Source organism: Humulus lupulus, chromosome 6, assembly GCF_963169125.1.
Source record: "Humulus lupulus chromosome 6, drHumLupu1.1, whole genome shotgun sequence".
Taxonomy (NCBI): Eukaryota; Viridiplantae; Streptophyta; class Magnoliopsida; order Rosales; family Cannabaceae; genus Humulus; species Humulus lupulus.
In genome coordinates this window covers 6,203,688-6,219,307 of record NC_084798.1, presented here as the reverse complement: position 1 = coordinate 6,219,307, position 15,620 = coordinate 6,203,688, and the positions used below count along the sequence as shown (strand labels likewise).

General features: G+C 32.6%; 2 protein-coding genes across 2 annotated transcripts; both read left to right on the top strand.

Moving 5' to 3' along the window:
• The first annotated feature begins 283 nt into the window (after positions 1-283).
• On the top strand, positions 284-3,007 carry LOC133784583 (receptor-like protein EIX1). The gene has a single exon (XM_062223878.1). The coding sequence runs from the start codon at positions 284-286 to the stop codon at positions 3,005-3,007; it is 2,724 nt and encodes a 907-aa protein (XP_062079862.1).
• A 9,555-nt stretch (positions 3,008-12,562) lies between these two features.
• LOC133783744 (uncharacterized) lies at positions 12,563-14,612 on the top strand. The gene has a single exon (XM_062223382.1). The coding sequence runs from the start codon at positions 12,970-12,972 to the stop codon at positions 14,380-14,382; it is 1,413 nt and encodes a 470-aa protein (XP_062079366.1). The 5' UTR covers positions 12,563-12,969; the 3' UTR covers positions 14,383-14,612.
• Positions 14,613-15,620: the final 1,008 nt, after the last annotated feature.

Genomic DNA, 15,620 nt, shown 5'->3' with positions numbered 1-15,620 from the left:
CCGCTAATAATTTTGAAACTAAACACTCTTTCGTTTCCCGGGCATTGTATTAGCGGCGGACTATCCGCCGCTAATAAAAAAATTAATTTTTTTTTATTAATTTCCACATTATTAGCAGCGGACCCAGTAATCCGCCGCTAATAACTCATACATTACCGGCGGATTAAGTCCGCCTCTAATTGTTCCGCCTCTAATTTAAGAAATTCTTGTAGTGCTATATATATATACTGAATTGGATGCACAACTCATTCATTGCTGATAAACAATTCGAATTCTCAATATGATGGTTGTTGTGCTTGTGTTCTTGCTAGCCACTACTCATGTTTTGGGTAGTAGTGATGATGACGAGGGACATCATAATGGAGCTTCTCAGGTGCAATACTCGTGTATAGAAAGAGAGAGACAAGCTCTTCTCACCTTCAAACAAGGCCTTGATGATATGGATAACATCTTATCATCTTGGACAAGGAACAACAAAGAATGCTGCTCATGGAGAGGTATCAGGTGCGATAACTTAACTAATCATATTGTCATGCTTGATCTTCGCCCTAATTTGATCCCTACTTATGACGATGATTTCGATTGGCTTCCTATGGGTGGTGAAATCGGTTTCTCTTTGGTTCAACTCCATTACTTGGAGCATTTGGATCTTAGTTACAATGATTTCACTACAATTCCAAAGTTTATCGATGCTTTCACAAATCTCAGATATCTCAACTTGTCAAAAAATCCTTTAGTTGGAACTATTCCTCCACAACTTGGAAATCTCACCAAGTTGAGTGTTCTTGATCTTACTGGCTATTTCAGCAAGTTGACTACTAAGAGTTTCAAATGGCTTTCTCATCTTTCTTATCTCAAAATCTTTAGATTGAGAAGTACCAATTTTACCCAAGCTTTGGATTGGTTTGATTCCTTTAAAACAACTCCATCCTTGTCGTACTTACACCTACATGATTGTCAATTTCCTGAGTTGGATGATTCTTCTTTTTCTCATACAAAAAACTCCTCAAATTCAATCACAACCCTTCATGTCTCTGGTAGCACGTTTGGAACTTCAACAATTTCACACTTGCTTAACTTGAGCAATAACCTTATTGATCTCTCTCTACAACTCAATTTCCTCATCAAAGGTAGTTCTATTCCAGATTCTTTTGAAAATCTAAGATCTCTAAGGCGTTGTTACTTGTTCTCTAATCAGTTTGAAGGAGAAGTACCAAAATCAATGAAGAATCTTTGCCATCTTCGAGAATTAGTCATGGTTCGCAATAGTTTCACTTCCACCCTACTTGGTATCCTAGAAAGCCTCAAACATTGTAATAACAATTTTTTCACTGGAGTTGTCTCTGAACCACATCTTGGGAACCTCTCCAAATTGCACTATCTTGACTTGTCTTCCAACTCTTTAACTTTGAAATTGCCATTCAACTGGATCCCCCCTTTTCAACTCCAATATATAAGTTTGAGATCATGCATGTTAGGTCCTCATTTTCCTTCTTGGCTCCAAACACAATCAAATGTTTCATATCTTGATTTATCTAGTTCTGGGATAATATCTAATACCATTCCCAAATGGTTTTTCAATCTAACTTTCAATTTATATTATTTGGATCTATCTTTCAACCTTATCAATAGTACCTTACCAAACATTCCACTAAACTCCAATAATTTCCCTTATGTTGATTTAAGCTCTAACAAGTTTCATGGCCATATCTCACCTAATTCTCTTTTCAAAGCAAGTGTGTTGAATCTTTCCAATAATACCCTCACAAAATTTGTGCATCACTTTTGCACCACTCTACATGATAGGGAAATGATAATTCTTGACCTTTCCAATAATCATTTATTGGGAAGCATTCCTGATTGTTGGTTTCATCTACAACATTTGCAAGTTCTTAATTTGCACAATAATAGATTGTCAGGAGTGATCCCAAACTCAATTTCTTCTCTACATGAACTTGAAACATTGCATTTGAGGAATAATAGCTTGTCAGGAACTTTACCATCAACCTTGAAGAATTGCAACCAATTGACTTTTCTAGATGTTGGAGAGAATAAAATGGAAGGAACTATACCGCCATGGATTGGAGAAACAATGAAGTTTTTGGTTGTCCTTCAACTAAAATCTAATAACTTTTATGGAACAATACCATCAAATCTGTGTCATCTTCATTTTATTCAAATATTTGACATTTCTCAAAATAATATACATGGAGCTATCCCATCTTGCATCAACAATTTCACATCAATGGTTGAGATTCTAATGCCTGAAGAGGAATTTAGATCAATTTCAGTATACTATACTTTTGGTCGATTATTTTATGGATTATATGACAATAATGCATTTGTTAGATGGAAAGGAAAAGAATATGAGTATGAAAATATTTTGGGATTACTGAGAGTCATTGATCTTTCGAGCAATAGATTAGTTGGAGAGATTCCCAAAGGATTGACAAATCTTGTGGAACTAACTCAATTGAACTTGTCAAGGAATAATTTGAGTGGAGTCATTCCTGCGAATATTGGGAACTTGAGTAAGCTAGAATCACTAGATTTGTCCCATAACAATTTTTATGGTAACATTTCTATGGGATTGGCCAAACTCTCCTCTCTGGCATATTTGGACCTATCATATAATCACTTTTCTGGAAGAATCCCTACTGGCACTCAATTGCAAAGCTTCAACGATTCTTCATATTTTGGGAATTTTGGACTATGTGGACCTCCACTTTTGACTGCATGTCCTGGAGATGAGGGAAAAATCAAAGATCATTTTCCAGAAAATAAAAACTATGTTGAACATGATCAAGAAATGTTTGACATGTCATGGTTTTACATCGGACTAGAAGTTGGATTTGCTCTTGGTTTTATTGGAGTTTGTGGAACTTTGTTCTTAGGCTCTAAGTGGAGAATTATTGCCTATTTTTGGTGCTTAAATAGCTTTGAAGATTGGCTTTACCGTATGATTCGCATTAGAATATCTAAATTAAGAAGACACCTTCAAAGCTAGATGCATGGTTAGTAGTTTTTCTTTTTTCTTTTTTCCTTTCATATATTAATTACCAAACATGTAATAAATTATGATTGTTTTCCCACAATTTGAAAAAACATTAATGTGTTTCATATTTATATTTACAGATTCATATTGGAAGACCACTTTAGAGAAATCTAAGTTGTTCTATTTCCTGAATGAGAGAACATATGAAGAGAAGAATAAAGATGCAGTGCTTGCCCATTAAATGCTATTTGAGGTATACTTATGATAAAGTGGCTTTTATGTTGTTTTTATATATTTTGTTTTCAACAAGTACAATAATTTTTCTTAAGTGAAGCATTTTATGATATGATATTTTTATATATAGCTTTGTTGGTATTGAGTTGTTTAAAATGTATTTGGCGAAATGTGTATGTAGTACCTGAACTTTAATGATAAAACATGAATGGGTAAGTGGTTCTATATATGTATTATTTTATTTAATTTTCTTGGATTTGTAATTTACATTCGTGATGAGAAATTACTTTGAATGTTGGAGGAGATCCAAGGGTCACAGGATAACAAGAATGTTATGTCTAAGGGCTGAAAATTAGCTAGCTACGATGCATATATAGGTATTTGGTAAAAGAGAGAGAGAGAGACTGAGACAGGTTGAGAGTGTCTCTGAAAAACAAAATGGATATTCTAATTAATTATGCTTATGTTGCTAAGAACATCTCAAATAGAGTGATCATGGTTATATTTAGCACATTTTAGTAAAATTATTGCTCTAATAATGATGTTCAAAAAACTGTGTCGAATTTGACACATGTTATAAGTTGTGCCAAATTTGGCACAAGATATAGCATGAGTCAAATTTGGCACAACTATAAATGTCACTTTTTTTATTTACCATATTGTCACTAATTTATTAATTAACAATTAATGACTATTTTTAATAACAAAAAATGAAAAAAATATTACTTTTTGTATATTATCAATAAATATTAGATGAATTGTTGACTTTTTTTTTTAACTAATTTGCATCTCTTGCACTGGAACACAATTGCAAATATTGAGCAAAATATAACATTGACTTATTTTTTGTGTCAAATTTGACACAAAATTTACATCTTGCATTGGAGATGATCTAAGTTGTTTAGAAAATTCATGTGGACGGGAGAGAGTGAATGATTAGTCAAGAGATAGAGAATTTATTCGAAAAACTTTGTGAAGCTTACCAAAAAATGTGTTCCATTGATGGACTGGGTGCTAAGTAATAATGTTATTCTCTTTACACACGAGAAATATATGTGTATATTATTTTTGCCTACGTATTTTAATCTTTTAGATTCAATATATAATAAGGTTATTTTCTTTATTCACATTGCGAATGGATAATTTTTTGCTCCATCATTGAGATGAGTCTTCAACAAGAAGCTTCACACCACAAGAAAAGCCCTTTTTGCAGCTCCAATTTGTCGCCGCTAATGAATGTATTATTTGCGTTGAAAATAGCTCACCGCCACTAATAGTGGGCCGTAGAATCTACCCAATTACCTAGTTTTACAGCAACAGAGCAAAAACTATTTGTGGCAACAAGTTCACCACAAATTAATAATGCAACGTGCAAGTATTGGTGCAAAAAATTGGCATTTTTACTGTTTATTAGCATATGATATGCATTATTAGCGAAATTTTTTAAAAATTATTTGCAGCAAAATATTCGCCGTAAAAAATAAAAATATTTTCATTTTCCTTTAAAAAAAACAAGGAAAAATTCCCACATAACTTTTCAGAATATTATTAAATGCAAAATAAGATTAAGTATCGCTGATAATACTATTTATACTTATTAAAACAATGCCGTCCAGTATTATTTGCGGTGAAATTTAAAATTTATTTGCGACGACATGTGTTGCCACAAATAAGTGACCTGATACCAGATATATATGGCTGGTCCCGTTATCCATTTACCCCAATTTTCTCTTTGGTTTTCTCTGCCTAGCCACCTTCAATAGTCGACACTACAAGAAAAATGGTCTTTAGTCGACACTACAAGTTGCTGCTAATACCAGACTAGTTAAACATTTTTTATTAAAAATATTATTAATGGCGACATTTTAATATTATCGGCGACATGTGTTTCCGCTAATAAATTCGAAAATACCAAGAAAAAATGTGAGAAATTTCTCTCCAACGTGAATATCTAAGTCTATTAGCAGTGACACGTGTCGCTGCTAATAGTCGACATGTCAATAAAAAATATTCGCGACGACTATCAGCGGCGACACCTGTCGCCACTAATAGTCACCGAGATATCCATAGCATGCCTTGACTTCTCCTTCGCCTTTCTCATTTCTTTTTCTGCAAAATCCCCAGCCACCCTATCCCTCTCCCCCAACCCTTCCGCCTTCAAGCCCGAGTTCGCCCCTTCGCCCCCATCCCGTGTGCCCGCCCCTCTGCCCCCTAGCCTTCCCCTCCGCCCCCACTCCACCCCGACCTGCACCTCCATCCCCACCCTGACTTGTTGTTTGCCAATGTTTGGAGCAGTTGGCTTGTTGGAAAAATTTGCAGATGGAGGTTAAATATCCTTCAACAGTTTGTTAGATGGAGTTAGAGTGTTGAGTCTCTCAAGCTTGTTGTCATCACTGAGCAATATATCTTAGAGCTCCTGCCATGTGATGTTTGGCTTTGCTTTGATTTGCACCAAAATGGACAGGTAATCTATATCCAAACCATTCAAAACATTAGTAATAAAATGAGATTCAGGGTATGGGTTACCTGCTAAAGCCAAGACATCAGCCCACACTCTCATTTGTTGAATGTACTCCACCATGGTCACATTCCCTTTTCTAGTCGTCTGCAGCTTGGTTCATGTTTCATCGATCTTGTCTTTGGAGTGGGCACTGTATAACAACTCAAAGGCTCTCCAAAGTTCAACTGCCAAGTTGCAACCCATAACTTATGTTGCAATCTGCCCTATGATCGACCCATACAACCATCCCATTAGAAGCTGATCGTTCACAATCCATTGTTTGAAGGCTAGATTACTCCGAGGTTCCCAATTACCTGCTCTTTCGCTTGCTGTTAAGAGCTCCAGTGGCCTGGCTTTAGTTCTGTCAACATAACCCGACAGTTGATGGCCACAGATGATGGTTGAGATCATGGTTCTCCATAGCGAGAAGTTGTTCTTGTCAAGCTTCAATGGGAATGGTTGATTCAGAGTGCTGTAGAAGGGTGGAATGGTCACCTACTGAGGTGTAGCAACAAGTGCTTCCTGAGTTGCAACCGTGGTTGCTTTGATTGTCAGTTGAGCTCTCTCTCCTTGCGTCCGAGATGCTTGGCTCCCAAGACTGTCTTCAATGGACATGGTTGGCATAGGCTGTGAGCGTATGCTCTGATACCAAATTTAGAAATCACATGGAGTAAAGTAATTGGAAAAATCTCAACTCTATGGAGGCCGAAGAATAGTGTTGTATTTATATGCAGGTCAAATATACAATAGAGGATGAACACCTCTATGATGTTTACAAGTGGCACAATATCAGTATATCACAGAAAGAAAAAATAATTACACTGAGCAATAACATAATTTGTATTCTAGTGCCAAGAATATTCTAGAGAAGAATTAGTTATAGAACATGTACTATTCGGTGTGTGTATGTGCAGAGATGTTAGTGTGCACGACTATAGGCATAGTACTATCTTTCTTAACACATTTCTTGTCACATAGTTCGAGAAAGAATTCAAAGTAGCCAGCTGAAACTCATCGATCCATGTTTCCTCCCAAGATAATTTAGTTGATATATTAACAAAACATCTATTTCCAACACATTTCCAATAGTTATTATCCAAGAAGTCTCATCAACATGTACTCCTCATCTTGAGGAGAAGTATTAGATTCCATAGTGTATTTTGTTTCTGTTAGTTTTAGTTGTAACCACTACAAAAAAATGTAGTATTACCGGCGGAGGGTTCCGCTTGTAATAAGAGATGTATCCGCCGGTAATAATCGGTCGGTATTAGCAGAATTACCAATTGACTCACACACCCGCCGGTATTGTATTAATACCGGTAGATTAATAGAGGCGGGGCTCCGTCGGTAATGTATAACACTGTCAACTCGTTTGACTCATTTAATACCAGCGGGTCCCGCCTCTATTAATCCGTCGGTAATAAAATACTAATATTAAAATATAATATTTTATTTTATTTTATTTAATAATAAATATACATATAATACTTATTTAAAAATAATAATATTTAACATAAATTATAATTAATAACACAATTAATATTCATCAAACAAAAATAACATTATAATTAATCATAAAATTAACATAATAAAAATATAAATTGTCTCATTTTAATTACATATGAACTAATTATAAAATAAACATAATAAAATTTCAATTGTCTTAATATAATTAAAAAACGTAATCTAATTATTATTGTTTTGATCGGGCCAACCAGGTGTAAAATATTCATTAAGGTCAATATCTTGATCACCAGTATTAGGGCGCGGCAATGGTGGTGAAGCAAACTGTGGTGCTTGTGAAGAGTGTTGCTGCGAAGATGATCGAAATTATCGAGTATGTGGTCGCGGCGAGGGAGATTGATGCAATAAACTCTCAAACTGACCATACCTCTGTACTGCGACGAACTCACAAATTGACCATACATCTGCTGTGGATGTTGCTGCTGCGATGAATCCCCAAAGTCACGACGCCTAGGATATGACGTCTGAGATCCTGCAGGGACGTCGTGGTAATAAAAAGGAGGGGACTGGGAGGAGCGTCCATACATGTTTGGATAATTATGTTGAAGTGGATAAAAATGTTGTTGTTGTGGCATCGACCATGGAGGTGGACTTTGAGAAGATATACCACCTTCAGGTTGTGATGGTAAATATCGTTGCAGAAGGCTTTCAAACCGCGACTTAGTTATCGTACTGGTATGCTGAGGATTACCATATGGACCTTGATGAGATTTCAACATCCGGATCTCTTCACGCATTGACTTCATCATTTCCGCCATAGTAGCCATGTCTTCCTGAGGTGTATGAGCAGGTTGGGCCTGTGACTGACTTTGACTTGTAGAGTTGGAAGTTGATTTTTTCCCTTTGCTTTTGCTGTAATTTAATACTAGTTAATATTAGATAATAATATTTAATAAACAAATCAAAATAATTTCTTAAAATAAATTATTATTTATTTAATTAATCATTATTAATTTTTAACACTTTTATTAAATTAAATTATTCAATTAGATAATGTTATTTAATAAAAAAAATTAAATTAAATTATTTAATTAAATAATGTTGAATCAAACTTTTATTATTTAATTTATTAAAAAATTAAAAAATAAATTATTACCAGATATGTAGTAATTTTTAATTAATCATTATTAATTGTAAAAACTTTTATTAAATAAAGTTTTCAATTTCTATATTAAAATAATTTTATACTAATCAAAAATCATAATCTACAAGTAAGCAAGATTAAAACAAGAAAATATCTACAAGATTCAACTTACTTTTTTTTTCACTTAAATTATAAAATTAATTTTAGTCTATAATAATTGTTTTGTTTTAATTCAATTTTGAGCATGCAAAAAGTTAAACATACAACATGACATAATATTAGCAACCAAAAAAATCCCAGAGCACACAATATAATATAAATAAAAATCCCAAATCACACAAAAATCCAACATCCAGCACACTAATTTTAAAGCATAGCATAATAATGTACTTTAACTTATTAAGTAAAAATTGTAGTAAAAAAACTAACCAAAACAATATTAGTAAAGTCCAATAGCCACTTCGAACAAAGGAACGAGACACTCCAAAATATTGAGATATACCTGAAAAGTTAAATAAGAAACCAATATCAGTGGTTAGTTTGATAATTTGAGAACAGAAAATGTAAAAAAAACTTAGATGATGAGAGAAAATTGAGCACGAACCAGACCACCGTGGTGAACGCGTGGCGTGGGGTCCGAAACTCCGGCGTGGCGTGGTGGTGGTGCTCGGACGGAGGGGCGGACGGTGGTGATGCTCGGACTGAGAGGAAAAAAAATGTAGAGAGAAGAGGAGAAATGGCAGGGACGAACAATTCAATTGAATATATAGCATTATCACCGGCGGATCCCCGCCAGTATTAAAATCCTCCCGCCGATAATACATTATTACCGGAGGGGCCAGTGCAATCCGCCGGTACTAACACTTACCGGCGGTTAATCCCGCCAGTAATAACAAAAAACCTGCCTCTTCCGATTCTGAAACGGCCCCTTCTTCGTTTCCCGGGCATTTTACTAGCGGTGGACTACCCGCCGCTAATAATGGGTAAGTCTGCCACTAATAAAATAAATTAATTTTTTAATTTAATTTCCCTATTATTAGCGGCGGACCCAGTACTCCGCCGCTAATAATCTGTAAATTACCGGCGGGCCGCCTCTAAAAACGTTTTTTCTTGAAGTGAACTATTTTGTAACTAACTCTTATATCACCTCTTATATATATAGTCCACACAGAGGACATTTATTTTGTATCTGTGTTTTTGCCTTTTATTCAATATAGAAAAGCATTCCTTTCCTCTAATATATAAATATATATATATATATATTAAAAATTATTATTTAGTTACAATATGAAATTTTTATGATTAATTCTTTTAGTTATGGTGTTTTAGTGACCACTATTGTATCATGATTTTTTTAGTTATAATTTTTTTTATACTTAATCGCAATTTTTTTACAATATGTATGTTATAATAAGAATACTTAATATTTTTGGAAATGATACAAATATAATATATTAATTGTAGAAAAACCAGTTGTAATTTATATTATGATATTTACCAAAGCAGTAGTGAATGTGATTCCCTAAAAAAAAAAAAAGTAAATGTGACAGTATTGTTTCATATTTGGGTGCACATTCTTTAAAAACAAAATTTACTTGATTTTATTTGTTCCCCTGGTGGTGAGATTTTTACATATGTATAACGTTTCAGTGATAAATACACAATACATTTGGCTTTAATTTAGAGAAAAATACAGTTATATTAATTTTTATTTTTACTTCCCATTTAGAAGACTCCTACTCATGCTTTATCAAAACAGTCGACAACATGATTTTTATCAAATAAAAACAAAATACTGTATGGATTGTCTAAATATCACACATCAAACTAATTAATTAGAACCAAAAACTATAAATTGCCTGAATTTGTCTTGTTTATATAAATATATATCATGTTTCTTTATTTATTATTCATATGCTATATATCTGTTTTCTTATTTTGTCATATATAAATGAGTAGATATAGATTTTTAACTCCTAAAATAAGTGATTGATGTCTTAAGTTACATATATCTATATAACTAGGTAAAAGTAATAATGTGCAATGTGCTATTGGTTTAGTTTTATTTAGAAAATATATTAATTTATTTTTATTATATTTTTTAATTATCATTTAAAATTTTAAAAAAATAAATAATGTTATATATTATAAAAGAATGATATAAATATATTTGAAATATTTGAAGGGGCCTCGCTAAGTGAAGTGAGCGAAGTACCTCACTGAATTTAAAATGGGCAAGGCTATACTCATTGAAGCGAGGTGCTTCGTTAGGTTGAAGTTGGACCAAGCTCCTTGCTAGGGCGAGGTGCCTCGCGGAAGTTGGCAGGCGACCCTCGCTGAGTGAATCAGGCAAGGTACCTCGCTGACTTGGAGTGGGTGAGACTCCTTGCCAAGGTTAGATGTCTTCATCAGGGTAGCAACTCATCGATCTAAAGTGGGCAAACACATCATTCTTTGAAAGCAGCGATGGTCGCCTCCATTGTATATAGCGAGGGCCCTCTCTTTTACAATGACAATAAGGCCCTCTTCCTTGGGGAAGTTGGTGACATAGGTATGGTTAGCTAGGTGGCGTCACTTGGTTGCCAAAGCACCTGGCGAGATGAACCTACTTTACACTGCTGTCACTTGTCACGTCATTGGGTATAATATAAATATATTTTTATATATATATATATTTGTGAGTCAACTTTTTCACACAATAAATACATTTATATAGATATTTACAAGCAATGTGTATAGACACACAATATAAACTGGAAAAATTGACAAGAAGCAATAAATTTTGGCTAAAAAGAATTCATCCATATATGTTAAAAAAATGAAATGAAAATTCATCAAATAAAGAGAAACAAAAAATAAAATTTGTAATGGTCTATTTAAGTCACAAAAATAATATTAAATGTTTCCAATTATATATTTTAATTTTCTGAGGTCACCGGTTACCTATTTTCTTCTAATAAGCTACATTCAGATAGTGGGATTAGATTAAAATATATAAAAAAAAAATTAGAAAAACTAAAAATCGAGTTGATCATTTACCAACACTAAATTAGAAAAAAACATAAGCTTAATGCAAAGTAACAATTCTTTTTTTTTTTTATATGTAAAGAAAATACATGAAAATGAGGATTGAATAGGGATAAAATTATCTCAAGTTTTTCAATATAGTATTGAGTTATCCCAAACTAAAGGGATTATATAAATAGTTCGATTTATTCAGTTCTACCGTAGTTGGAGTTCGTAGTTAATTTGTAAAGTTTCAAACATTTTTTCTTACCACGAATCAAATTTTGTTATTTATTTGTCACATATATATATTTGGACATGTAACAATGTAGATAAAATTATATATATATATATATTATAATTTCCCGTAAAACTTTTTTTTCTTTAAAAAAGGTGGTATCATATATAGAACAATACATATGTTACAATAAAAATACTTATTATTTTTAGAACAAAACCAAATATAATAAATTATAGAGAAACCAGTTGTAATTTAGTATGATATTTACGATAACACAAGTAAATGTGTGAGAGTGTGTTGTTTCATATTGTGCAGATTCTTTAATTAATTAAAACCAAATTAACTTAATTAAATTGGCTCCCCGTAATGAGGTCTACATACTATTGTTTTAATTTAGAGAAAATTGCGTACAGTTACATATTAATTTATTTTTTACTTTTCAAAGCAGTGGAAAACACGATTTATTATCAAATAAAAACAAAATACTATATAAATTTTGTATGAATCATACATTAATTTTCTTAATTAAAACTAAACAATAAATTGTCTAAATTTGTCTTGTTATATATATATGTTTATATATATATATATAAATGACTAGATGCTGATATCTTTTTAACTCCTCTTAATTAAGTGACACATATATCACAACACAAAATTCATTTAAATTATTACACGCCTGAAAGTGTTATAATTATTTTAAGAGAAATTGGTGAAAATGACTTTTTTTTTTTAAGTGATTTTGCATTATGATATATTTTTGATAATTTTTTGCAAAATGAACTTTGTCTACTGTTTGAATTTTTGACTAAGTGTCCAAATTATGAGATGTTATTTTGCAGAAAATTATTAAAACTAGACTGGAGTACAAAATGACTTTAAAAAAAAAGGGTTATTTTGCCAAAAACAAACCATTTTACCTATATATATATACACACATATTTTTATATGAAAGTGGAATTTCTAATACAATAAATACGTACACTTTATATAGATATTTACATATACAATGTGCATAGACATAACATTGAACTGGAAATTTTCTGTAACTGAATATATACAGAGGAGGAGCAATAAATTTTGGCTAAAAAAACAAAATTCTTTCATATTTGTTAATAAAAAAAAAAAAATCCATCAAAAAGAGGAAAGAAAACCAAATGAAATCTGTAAATTCTAAACCTAGTAGGGTAATAACTTCACAAAATAAATTCATATTTATCAAAATAATTATAATAAAAATAAATAAATAAAATACACTTAACAGCAAACCCTTCCTATAAATACCACCTTATATCATAGTCATACATTCACAACCATAACCCTCTATAGTCATATATAATTATATATATATCATTCCCTTTTGTGATTATTATTCTCTTTCAGCCATGGCCATGGAGATGAACAACAACAACAACAACAATGAAAACAACGATCCAAACAGAAGGGTTAGCAGAGGAAGGCAGAAAGTGGCGATGGTGAAGATGGACAACGAGAGCAATCTTCAAGTCACCTTCTCCAAGCGCCGTTCTGGGCTTTTCAAGAAGGCCAGTGAGCTTTGCACACTCTGTGGAGCCGAGTTGGCCATAATAGTTTTCTCGCCTGGAAGGAAGGTTTTCTCGTTCGGACATCCAAGCGTGGAGTTGGTGATAGATCGGTTTCTGAACCCTCAGAATTACCGTACCACGCCCCAAGCGAACTCCGGGACACTGCAGCTAATCGAGGCTCATCGGAACGCGAATGTCCGGGAGCTGAACCAGCAGCTGAGCCATGTCACGGGGCAGTTGGACCACGAGAGGAAGCGTAATAATGAGCTGAAGAAGGCGCGTAAGGCGAGAGTGTCCCTGCACTGGTGGGAGGCTCCAGCTGAGGCTTTGAGTGATCTGAGGCATTTGGAGCAGCTCAAGTCGGCTATGGAGTTGTTGAGAAGGGCTACCACTCAACAGGCTGATCGGCTCTTGATTCAGACCACTGCTAATGCAAACTCTCTCCTACCACCTAACTTTAATACCATGAATGTTAACACGCCGTCGTTTTATGGTTCTGTGACTAATAATGCAGGTGGTGGTGGTGGTGGTGGTAATGGACAGCAACAACCTAATAATTATGACCATTATTGTGATACCAAAAATAAAAATATCAATGATGATAAGAAGAATGTTGGGTTTGATGGTGGTGTGACTAATAAGAATACTAATCCTTCTGCTAGTACTGGTAAAACTGGTACTGATACACCTCAATTGCAGGCTATAACTTCTGGTGGTGGTAGTGTCAACCACCATGTCAATATGCCTTATCTTCAAGCAGCTATAGCTTCTGGTGGTGGTAATGTCAACCATATCAATCTGGCTCAAATTCAGGCCATACCTTCTGGTGGGACTATCAATATGCAAGTAGTGAAATCTTCTTCTACTACTACTACTACTACTACTACTACTACTCCTGGTGGTGGTGGTAATGTGATGAGCCATATCAATTTCTCTCCTATGTCTCATATGTCTCCCCATATGCCGCCGGCAAACACTTGTGTTAGCAATTTCAATCATTTCAATATGTCTCCTGCTATGCCTCATATGCAGCCAAAAACTTCTTCTGCTCCTAACCTTGTCAACCATGTCAATATGTCTCCTATGCAAGCTAATAATAATACTAGTGTCAACCATGTCATGAATCAGCTGCCTATGCTGCCTCAGTCTCTGCCACAATCTTCCCAATTGCTTTTGCAACAGCCTAATTCTCAGGGGACTCATCATCATATGATGTTTAGCAACAATGGTGGATTTGGCCATGGTTTCTTCTGATTCATTATAAGATCAGAATTATTTCAAGTATACCAGCCACTCACACAGACTCTACCTCATCTGGGTATCGATCTTTATTTCATGTTCTTTTTGTTTTCGTATGGTTTAGAAGTATCATAATTCTTTGGTCTTTGTTTTCTTGTTCTTTTTAGTGAGATTTTAAGAAGAGGTTGAGGGTTTTTATTAGTTATAGGAAAAGTGGTTTGGTGGATTACATATATAAAAATATATATTATTTCACATTATCATGATATATGTAATATTTATATTTATAAATTAATAATGCATTTGTTGTTACGAAACCGACATATTTTGTAACATATTATTATAAGATGGTAATCAGAGTCAAAATTAATTTGAATAGACAGTAAGAAATAATAATACTGAATCAAAATTAATTTTTAAAAATTATCAATTTTTTTTAGATAGAATGTAAATACTCATCATTCTTATCTTTCTTAAATATATACACAATTTATAACATACAATAGATTGCAGCAATATACTTACAGTTTTAAACTTTCCTTTAACTAAAGTAATAAATTCGATATATATATATATTTATATATAGATTCTTATTACAAATAAATTGGGGTACCAACCAGCCACAATTAATTAAGAAAACCCACTATTACTAATCAATTTCATTATTCTCTAGTGAAGTCAATGTCGTCTTATTAAACCTCTCTTGTAAGAAATAATAATATTTATATATATAAATTAATATGGGATAGACATTGAGTGATCAATATATGTCAAGTCTAAATCTCTATTATATATATATATATATTTATATAATGTGATATATAATGATGATTATATTAATTGAACGCAAAGAGATTAAGATATTCATCATCATCAATATAAATATATATCTCTTTTATATATTAAGTGTGTAGATAACGAAAATTATGATTTTAATGGTTTGTTTTGAAAACCTTAACGAAATATTCTAAATATTTAACAGAATATAATTTTAAAACTAACTTAAAAATAAATATTTATCAATTATATTAATATAAATTTAAATATTATAAAATATTATTATTAAGACTACATATATAATACAAGACTAGATATTTAATACTTATATCAATATAAATTTAAATATTATAAAATATTATTATTAAGACTACATATATAATACAAGACTAGATATTTAATACTTATATCAATATAAATTTAAATATTATAAAATATTATTATAATAATAATATATAATACATAATCTTAATTTT

What these genes read in the sequence shown, in the direction of transcription:
- LOC133784583 (XM_062223878.1), top strand. Translation starts at nt 284, where the DNA reads ATGGTTGTTGTGCTTGTGTTCTTGCTAGCCACTACTCATGTTTTGGGT.
- LOC133783744 (XM_062223382.1), top strand. Translation starts at nt 12,970, where the DNA reads ATGGCCATGGAGATGAACAACAACAACAACAACAATGAAAACAACGAT.